This window comes from Bufo gargarizans, chromosome 3 (assembly GCF_014858855.1).
Source record: "Bufo gargarizans isolate SCDJY-AF-19 chromosome 3, ASM1485885v1, whole genome shotgun sequence".
Classification (NCBI taxonomy): domain Eukaryota; kingdom Metazoa; phylum Chordata; class Amphibia; order Anura; family Bufonidae; genus Bufo; species Bufo gargarizans.
Window position 1 is genome coordinate 103,701,666 of NC_058082.1, and position 10,808 is coordinate 103,712,473.

Genomic DNA, 10,808 nt, shown 5'->3' on the forward strand with positions numbered 1-10,808 from the left:
CCCCCCCCCCCCCCACCTCATCTACAGACACGTTCCTATTTGTTTACTGTTTACTGCTGAAGTCTCTGCCTTTGGCCCCACAGAGTAATTAAGAAAAAATAAGCAGTTTAGGGCTCTAGTCTTTATGACATTGTCTAGACTGTTCTCTTTTGTCACTGCATCCTCAGCTGTTACGGAATTAGCTGCTCTACATTTGGACGTTTTAACATTTTATTATTTTTAAGGTTCAAATTGAGCAGAATAATAGCTTTGTTTTAGCTAACTGTCAAAGGAAAGCAAGAAAGCAAGGAAGATAGAAAGAATATTTAACTACAATCAATAATGATTAGACAAATGATAAATAGATACAGATAGATAGAGCTTAAAATAATTGCAGATATTAAATAAATGGTAAAGTAAACAGATTATATTTGGTGGAATTTTATCCCATGTTTTTATATGTAAATTATTTACTTGTTTGGGTAGAAATAAACATTAATTGGTAAAGGTATATATCATCTGTCTGCAATCAATCTATCTCTATTTATTATCTATGTATTATCGATATCTATGTATTATCTATTATCTATATCTATGTATTATCTATCTATCTGTCTATTTATCTACTCACCTTATATATGTGTGTGTTTGTGTGTATTGCACCTACATATACCTATATAGACACACGTACACAAATACATATAGAGGATTGAGAGATAAATTAAAATAGAAAGATTTCAGAAATGTTTGCACAGAAATCTTTTCTGCAGCAGTAAAGTAAGGCCTTATCAGCAGGCCAGATCCAGTGAATACAGACTATTATTTAATATTCAGGACATGTAGATTTAGATTAACCTCACTGAAGGCAAATAAAGCATTCTGGACAGCTGTTTAATCCCGGCTTGTTTGCTTTATGAGAAACATGCCCAAAACACGATTTTTCAGAATTTCGACAATGACCCAGTCATCCCCTTTGCACATGTTTCACTGTAGGAATTTGTCAGGATTTTTCTGCCTTGCAATTCTGTATATTTTTGGCCTATAGCATAGACCTGACATCATCATTCGTGCTCCCATATAAAATAAATAATGGCATTATTGGTATTTCCAAGGTCTGCTGCCTATATGAGCATCATGAGGCCACTGTTCTGCTGACCACATGTGAGCTGGAAGAAGGCTGTTCTGGTGACACTATGTACAAAGAGGTGTAATTTCTTTATTTTACACAGAATGATACATGCACGAGACATTACCAATTGTTTTATTCATTTACAAACTGCTTTGTCGTTACTCTTCATCTTCACCATGTAGTAATGCTTCTTCCTTTGGAGGAAATAGTTGTGCTTTTGTGTATTACAATGGTCAGACTAATGAAAATCCATGTATTTCGGTGTATAAATTATAACTAATCTCTTAAAAAAAGAGTACTTTATTTTTCCTGTGACTATGGAAAGAGTTTACAAGGGATGGATCAGACACAGCTTATTTACTGACAATAAAAATCTTTGGGCCAAAGGAAGAAGGAAGAAAAAAATCGAATGTATGGAATTAACGCGAATTCTTCGCATTGTATTGCACAGATCCACATAATTTGTTTTGGGGATAATTATGAAATAGGCACACATAGGCCCTCGTGTAACACTTTGACCCCAAAATGCGGACTGACAGAGGCGATTACAGGACATCACATTGCAACACTATAGCCAACATGGTGGCATTGACTATTCGCTCATACTGAAATACTGACTGACTGATACACTTGACCCTAATCTCTATTATGTGTGTGTGTGTGTGTGTGTGTATATATATATATATATATATATATATATATATGTGTGTTCTTGACAATACACACAAGTATAATGATGTACTGGTGTGGGTGGTAAGTGTGGTAACTTTGTTGGAGGGGGGTTATTTTACAACAAAAACCCCTTGTATGTGACCATAACCTTGTGTATATGGTTTAACCCCTTCACACGTCTGTAAATCATACAACATTAATTTGACAACAGAAACAGTTCAGGATCAAATATGGTAAACATAACGAGGAGAGATACACAGGCATTTCTCACATTCACTCACTTGCACTCACAAATCCTCGAGCAAACAGTTATCCTTCTACAAATACCACAATTCATAGAAACTTTGGCCACTATCTCCATTTTGATTGGCGTATCCTCAAAGTCTATCAAACAATGGCAAGGATGGAGAGTATTTTCACAGCTGCAGACTTTCTGCAAGCATTGATCTAGGAAAAAAAATGAGGAGATCCAGGTCTTCAACAGTACTTAAATAAAAATAGAAAAAGAAAGACAAGAAGTCCCAGTTTGTCCCTTGTTGGGTTAAGTTTACATCAAGTGCTCCTCACACTGCTCCTTCAGTTACCTGGTAATAATAATAATTAGAATGTACATATACAAATATGTAACAAAGAAAGAGCAGAGGCTCTGAGCTGGGCTGAGGGCTCAGATTGCAAACCATGTGTCAATGATCCTGTGCAGGACCGGTACAGTGCATGAGAGGGGCTCCCAGGCAGATACTTCACAGCAGAGGGTTCCCAGAAAAGTACTGCAGTCGGTCCCTACTTAGTTTTTTCTCTTTCATTCTTCTGTTTTGAAACCATATTTTAACCTGGCGGTCGGTAAGGTTTAGCATTCTAGACAGCTGAAGCCTCTTCTCCTTATTGATGTACACATTGAAGAAGAATTCTCTCTCCAGCTCCCGGATCTGGAATTTGGAATACGGGCACCTCTTCTTCCTTGTGCGGGGAGCACCTTAAAAAAAGTAAAAATACAAGTAATATCAGGAACTTTGTAGCTGACAGTAATATTTGGGCACAATATTATTACAGTATGCAAAATAACATCAAAACCTGGGTACCTTATTTAATGTAGATACTGGGATATTTGTGACAATATATAGTTGTGTATACTTTATATATAAGCATATATGGTAAAACAACCATATATATATATATATATATATATATATATATATATATTTGTATGTGTCAACACACACACACATATACATAGGATATGTGTGTCGATAGATACATACATACAAACGATATAGATATATAATAGATAGATAAATAATACATAGAGATAGATAATAGATATTGATAGCCACATACAGATAAATAGATAGAAATATATGCATTAAAATAGACCTACATTTCTATACATCACAATCTATTTCATTTTGTATCCATTAAAGCCAACCCATAGCTCTGCATGATGCTGAATACATACGTGACATATGTACATGTGTCTTCCCATGTTTGCCATGTGTTACACTAATGAAGCCCGCCTCCTACAGCTCTCTGAGTGTACTTATATCACAGCTCAATTATGTAAATGCCTATATGGGCACATATACGTCCAAAAACTCGTCAATGCCAAATAAAGCTGTGTACACAAGCTTGTATTACAGTATACTAAATGTTATAGGTTGTATCCATACATAGTCATGTATTAAACGCCTCTATGTGTGTGCCTACATACAAAACTATAATGCACAGATGTATTCATGTCTTGATGCATATATAAGAACAGTATATATATATATATATATATTTTTTTTACAATATTAAAAGAGAAGTGGCCACATGTGTGAATTAATGTGCAAGCATCTAATATACACACACACACACACACACACAGGCACAATATTAACAACTCGTAGAGGTGCTATAGATGCATTTGCAAATATGCAAATCTACCCAAACCCTGCACTGCATGCTTCATATCGAACGCAAAGAGAATTACAACATACATTCCAGAATTGCAACCACATTCCATTGATATAATCAAATCATTAATGAGTCAATTCACCATGCAAAATAACCTGCTGTACTTATTATTTTTGGCAATCCTCGTGAAGACAGCATGATAGAAAAAAAAAAGACAAATCACAAGACCTGCACAGGACACAGGACATGCACTAAAACAGGCTTTATGCTTATCTGCATGCATTCAATGGGGGAAAAAAGACTAATTTGGACATTTTGTTTCTCGCAGGATTGGTCTGTACCATAGGGGGAGCAGTCACAGAGCCCCTGCACATGCAATTTGTTCTGAGAAATGAAAGAAACAGAACGATCTGCACAGAGAACCCAACATGCTGCCAATCTAGATGGCTTCACACATGATATTCAGGTTCTGATGCGATTGTGAGGCCATGTGAATGAAGGGAGAAGAACAGAATGGCATTGTCTGTCTGAACAGGGAGCACACACACAGCAGGAAAGGGCTGAGAAATGCAGGCACAGGAAGCAGCCAAGGTTATTTTCTGCCCAATTGGCTTTCACCTCCACAGAGCACAAACAGAACCGTCTAAAAAATGCCCCTGAAAGTTCATGATCAAAGTGAACGGTTCGCACCAAGCCCTGCCATGGGCAGAGCAAGCCAAACGCCGTCTCCAAAGTGCAGCATAAAACCTACTTGTTTATTTGTTCCCCTTCTATAAGAGTCTCTCCCCCAAAGAGCTTTCCCATCGTAAAATCCCCCCTGTGCTTGGAAGAAAGAGCTTTTGTAGCTTTAATAAAATCCTTTGAATGCTTATAAAACTCCACATAAAACGTGACCGAGCAAACACCGGGCTCACCCCCTGCACCCCCTCCCCTCAATGCTGCCTCTACCTACTGGAGCTGCTGCTGCCCTTGCTGCCTTCCTTGTTGTTGACAGACGTGGAAGAGGCTGAGGAGCCAGGGTTGGTGTTCTCCTCCTCGTCCTCCTGGTCAAGCCCTTGGTCCCCTCCGGCTGACAGAGCACTAGATTGGGGGTCAGTGTCCAGCTTGGCATCGCCCTTGGGCACACAGTCCTCTGTCTGGTTGTCAGTGGCACAATAAGCATTGTCAAAGAAGCGATCAAAGCCCTGGGGCAGCACAGTGTTCTTGCTCATGCTGGTGTAGAATCCTGTGGAGGGATGGTTGGAGTTGGGGTGGTGGTGGTGGTGATGGTGGTGGTGGTGGCTGTAGACGCTTTCGTTTTTCATTAGCATTTCGGTCATGCTGGAGGAAGGAGGGAGGCACTCTCTGTGCATCAGATCCTCAGCTGCAGGGTAGCAGGAGGCATAATTGCTTCTGGGATGCCATTTACTGGAAGGGTCTAGACCGTACGAGACCTCCCTGACTGGCTGGGAGAGGTTGGTGGAGTACGGGTAGGAGATCTGGCGTGAGGGGGCCTGGGGCAGGAAGGAGGACACAGTGGAGAATTCGGGGACATAGTAGGTGCAGCTGGGGAGGTACAGGTTGGAGGTGCAGGCTGGTCGATCTCCAAATTCTGAGCTCCTCTCCTTGCGCGTCTGGGAGCAGAAGTTGCTCAGGTTGACCGAGTTAAACATCTTTCTCCCTTTCTGGCTCTATAGATAGAGGTTTAGGAGGCGATCTGCAGAGGGGGAAAAATTTGGGAAGGCTGGATGACGCGCTGTCCGTCTTAGTCTCTCCCCAGGAGCACGTGATGCCCAAGTAGATATCGCCATATATCAGTCCAGAGCACTTAGATGCGTAGGAGGGTTCACTTAGGTAAGATCTCACTGAGGTTCAACAACGATTGGTTTTCAAACACCGCAGAAACATTATGAAAATCAATTGCAGATTTGTATTCATCTCTTTTTTTCCCCCCTCTCTCTTTTAGGCAACTCCCCTTGTGTGCATTGAGCAGGAGAGGCAGTAGAAGGAGCATTTCAGGGGGTGGCTGGGAGGGAGAATGGGGAAGGAGGAAAGGGGGGGGGGGGCTTTTGAAGTTTTCAATTTGGTCTCTGCTTTCTAGATTTTGCTCCCCTGTCACGGGGATTTGCACTCACTAGAAATAGGTCAAGTCTTATTTTTCCCACCTAATGCTTCAAACTTTGAGGTTGGGGGACCCAGAGAAAGGCTTTCTGGAAAGATCAAATGCAAATGCTTGGGGGGGCCATGCGGGTTTGGGGGGTCAGTAAGTCTTGAAACATTTGTAAATTGCAGCTTAAGTGCAGAGAGGTATATACATCTGTCCACCATTCTGGGCTCAGGACGAGAATTCGCAGGCTTCTTCCAATAACTAATTGCTTTACTTGAGGATATTGTTTTTTTTTATGTCAGCCACAGAATAAATCAACAGCACGCTGGAGGTAGAGACCTCAAGATAAGCCAGGCTTTAATAGGACTAAATGCGGACATTGAAAGTTCAGAGCACACCTAGCATGAAGCCAGGGCAGCCTGTGTCCAGTCATATTACAGGGGCTTGTAAAATAACTTCACATTCACCACAATGGGTGGTAGAGCTGCCACTTGGGGAGTCACACAGACTGCTAGATATGTGCTGATGAAACCACTAACACTGCTCTGACATGACCAAAAGGACAGCACACAGCCTGGGAGAACATAGCCATGCTGATGAGAGAAAGAGACAGATAGAAAGAGACAGATAGACAGAGACAGACAGAGACAGAGAGAGAGAGAGAGAGAGAGAGAGAGAGAGAGAGAGACAGAAAGAAAGAGATAGAGTGAGTGGGAGAAAGAGAAAGACAGAGACAGAGAGACTGAGAAATAGAGAGAATCAAGAAATATATATATATATATATATATATATATATATATACAGAGAGAAAGATCAATTATTTGTCTATATTTCTAGGTATATACTTTTATAATGTTTCACACTGTTCACACTGTACCAAAGCCGTATCAAAGCTCAAAATTGCAGAGTGTTCATATTCAGGGTTGGGGGGGGGGGGGGGGGGGATACAAAAAATATATAGGTATATAGATATAAGATTTATTTCTATATCACAATATCTCAGAATAGTTTCATCAGGAGGCACACACGTGCAATACTATCTATCCGTCTATCTATCTGTCTATCCATCAGTCTATATTTTGCATTCCTAAGTACGGGTATATTTAGATTTAAAAAAAAACAAAAAACATCAATTTGCAAAAAATATAAGCTTCAAAAACACTTTATCTACTCCTGCTTCATTTGGTCAGGCCCGCAATCAGGCACTCAGCTAGTTAATATAGATTAATATATTATTTTCGCATAGCTGAATTTCGTTTAGACAAATATAAACACTATATAATATGGAAAATTGCCAAATTATTTTGGATTCTGCGCCATCATTTGACTTACGTGCAAGGAGTGTATTAGTGTATTGTTTTACATGCATTTGCCTTCGCTGCCTTATTTTCTAGAACATTATAAATCTTCTAGAAACAATTATATTCAGAGGCATTATTATGTAACGATACAATATAAATAATTAGAAAGCTAGATACAGATATATATATATATATATATATATATATAGTATTCAGAATTGAAAATGCAGTTCGCTCGTATATGCAGATTACAGGAGTCACAATAAAACAATCTCACTGAATCACTTACATTTTGAAATTTAACATCAAACAGAATCTAATAAACCAATAAACCATAAGCCAATAAAGATATCCGGAAGAGGCTAAACAGAGAAATACTGTCAGGGAGTTCCCCTGTACTTTTTGAAATTATTCTTTATTATGATATTGTGTAATTTCTAGAATATAGTAATTTCAGTGGCCCCATGAATCAAGCAGGAATTACCAATGCACTGCCCATATACAAGAAAACATTATCAGCTCAGCTATTGTGTGGGTTTGCAATTTACCTGCGTTAACTCTGGGAATGTCGCCTGCAGCGCCCAAGTTTTAATTAAAGTGTCACTCGTGGTTTTACTTGGCATTTGATAGACCTGATACAAACTAATAACCTTAAGCTATTGTTTATGGGAGTCGTTTTTTCTTGCAACCTCTCATCCATTACAACACAGACAGCCACAATATCGAACATCATGTACAGAGGAGCTTAGCACATCACACTGCATTTAGATAGACCTGCATCATATGTGTGTTTGTGCCTATATGTGATATATGTGTATGTGCACATAGCTAGAGTTCTCCATCTCTACTAATATCTCATATATCTATTTCTGTATCTCTACTTGTATGGAAAAGTGTACATTATGCATTAACCCACAGATGTGTGCTATAGACACTCTATTTTTTTTTACAAATATTAAAACATACTCATTGGTAGGTATAAAACTTGGATATGGTGAATTGTTCAGGTCATGTGTATGATGAATGTATTGTTAAGAGTGGGGTTCAATCAACTGAAGAATTTCACAATATCACAAGGCACCAGAGAATAGGATGCAGAAAGCAGCCCATGGACCAAGCTATTAGTCAGTCTGGGAACTGATGTTTTCCAGTAATGGGTGTAGTAGAATGGCACCTCACATTAAATGTGCAGATCACTTAAGCCTGACCTATGCTTTGTCGCTTAAACCAAGTAAAGAGTAAAGATTTCATAGCTGGCTGCAAGGTTCTGCAGCAGAGACAGCTGGGGAGTCAGAGCACTTGAATTTGACCAATGTCAATTTCCTGACCACCATAAAACCCTGAATAGAGCAGCAGTCTGGGATTTTCTTTAGGTGCCCCCAACCCCCCAGAGCCTTAGTAACACCACCATTCCCCATGTGCATAGTTCTGCTCACTCACAGTCTTTACTATCCATCCCTTGCTCACACTATTGTCTTTTGGGAATTTTTTGCTGAAATTAAGTTTCAAAGTAAAAGGTTATACATTTCAGAAGAGTTCTGGTGTGATAATGAATACTATTGTCTGCTCCTACTGATGAATCTTGATGAATCTTACTTTTCCAGACAAATCTATATAGATGGAGTCGTAAAAAAAAAAAAAAGATAAAGAAAGAGAATAATCTGATTACTGGGGAGAAGAATGATACTTTACACAGAGCTGCCTGTACTGAATGGTATTTATAAAGGTGCTGTGCCACATAATGGTGTCTGAAGCTGATGTTATAGATAAACTGAAATAGTCACACAACAGATACAACTAGTGTATATTGTAGCGTGTGTGTGAGATGTATACAACCATCTCTCTATTTAAACATTTAAGAAATGTAATAATAATAATAATAATAATAATAATAATAATATGGCAATTGTCAGCCGGTACTTTATTTATTATGATGGATGGTGCCATATGACAGGACATTTTTTTCTGTACCACTTTAGCAATCTACAAAATACATTTGGCAAGTCCAATAGAACTATACTTATCTATCTATCTATCTATCTATCTATCTATCTATCTATCTATCTATCTAATCTATCTATCTCTGTGCTTTTCAGTCATTCTGTCTATATCTATCAATTATCTATCTATCTATCATCTATCTATCTATCTATCTATCTATCTATCTATCTATCTATCTATCTACCTATCATCTCTTTTTATGGGTCATTTAGAACTAGTTTTGGTCTAATGGACAGGCATGTGCTTTAAAATCCATTGTAATTGTTTGACATAACTGTCCCCCTGTCTGGACAGGAATCATGCCTTCTATAGGGGAAGAAGCATATAGACGACTGCGGGCGACAGAAGGAGCTCTTAGTAAATATTTGCGCCTTTGCTCCTTGCTGCAGCATTCTTCCCTTTATGACATGTCTGTGAGATGCTTTTAAGTAGATGTTTCCCCACCAATCCAGTGCAGTAATTACTTCCTAACTATGAGTCCTGGGCACAAGAAAACAACTGCAACCCGCAGCCATAAAGAAAGATTACTAAATACCGCCTGAGTGTAAAAGGAAACCTGAATTGCGGCAAAATAGCCACAAGTGGCCAACGTGGAGAAAATATTAATGACCCCACATGGCAGAAATTATACATTTTATCGGATGTAGGCCAGAGACAGAGAGGGGGCGAGGAGTAGAGAAAAAGAGAGAGAGAGAGAGAGAGAGAGAGAGAGAGGGGGAGAGAGAGAAGATAAAAGGAGATTAATATAATTATTATAATTCAGAAAGTAGGATTAAGAGAGAAAAATATAAAGGATGAGAAGAGAGTAAAGAAGAAAATAGACAGGGTGAGGAGAGAGTCAGAAAAAGATGATATTATTATTGTTATTATTGTTGTTGTTGTTATTATTATTATTATTATTATTATTATTATTATTATTCTTCAGAGAATTAGGTAGAGAAAAGATTTGGACAGAAACACACAGGGAAATAGGGAAGAATGAGAAGCAGAAACAAAGGGACAGATAGAGACAGGTAGATTAAAGGAGAGTCAAGTAGATTATAGGATACAGAATGGAATAGAGGGGAAGAAGAGTGGAAAAAATATTTATAGACAATACAAAGGTAAAAGGAAGAGAAAGACAATAGAAATATAGAAAACATAGATAATGGAAAATAGAGTGAAGTAGTAGGAGGGAGAGCGGGGAGAAGGAGACCTAAAGGAATATTGGGAGAGAGAAACAAACAAAGCAGAAAAGGAAAAAGAGAGGGTGAGAGACAGAAAGGAAGAGTGAAAATGGACAAATAGAATAGTAAGAGAAGAGGTGAAGGCTATAAAAAATAGGTAGAAGAGAGAGTGAAGGGGGAAAAAAGAGGCAAAAGAGAAAACAGAAAATAGAGTAGAGAGAGATAGAGAGGTGCATAGAGAGAGAGAGAGAGAGAGAGAGAGAGAGAAGAGAGGGCAGTAGAGAAAGAGAGAGGAGAGAAAGAAAGAAATAGAAAGAAAGAAAGAAAGAATGAAAGAAAGAAAGAAAGAAAGAAAGAAAGAAAGAAAGAAAGAAAGAAAGAGAGGGAAGAGAAAATAAAGAAGGGTGGTTGGAGAGTGGAAGGAAATAGAGTGAGAAAGAAAGAAAAAAAAAGAAAGAAAAAAAAAGGAAAGAAAGAAAAAAGAAAGAAAGAGATTGGACACACCATAGAGAGGGAGACAGATGGAGAGAAAGAGAGAGAGAGAGAGAGAGCGAAAGAGAGAGAGAGAGAGAGAGAGGGGA

General features: G+C 38.7%; 1 protein-coding gene across 2 annotated transcripts in view; it reads right to left on the reverse strand.

Annotated features, from left to right (window-relative positions):
• Positions 1-829: 829 nt before the first annotated feature.
• Positions 830-10,808, reverse strand: part of HOXC11 (homeobox C11) — a 12,179-nt gene continuing 2,200 nt past the window's right edge. Inside the window, exons 1-2 of one of the 2 annotated variants that reach the window (XM_044286196.1) lie at positions 4,626-5,348; positions 830-2,753 (exon numbers count right to left, since the gene is read on the reverse strand). In XM_044286196.1, the coding sequence (XP_044142131.1) occupies positions 2,521-2,753; positions 4,626-5,325 (933 nt within the window). In that variant the 5' untranslated portion in view covers positions 5,326-5,348 and the 3' untranslated portion in view covers positions 830-2,520. Of the gene's footprint in view, positions 2,754-4,625; positions 5,349-10,808 lie in introns of those variants that run through there. The other variant, XR_006388268.1, reaches the window with a different exon arrangement.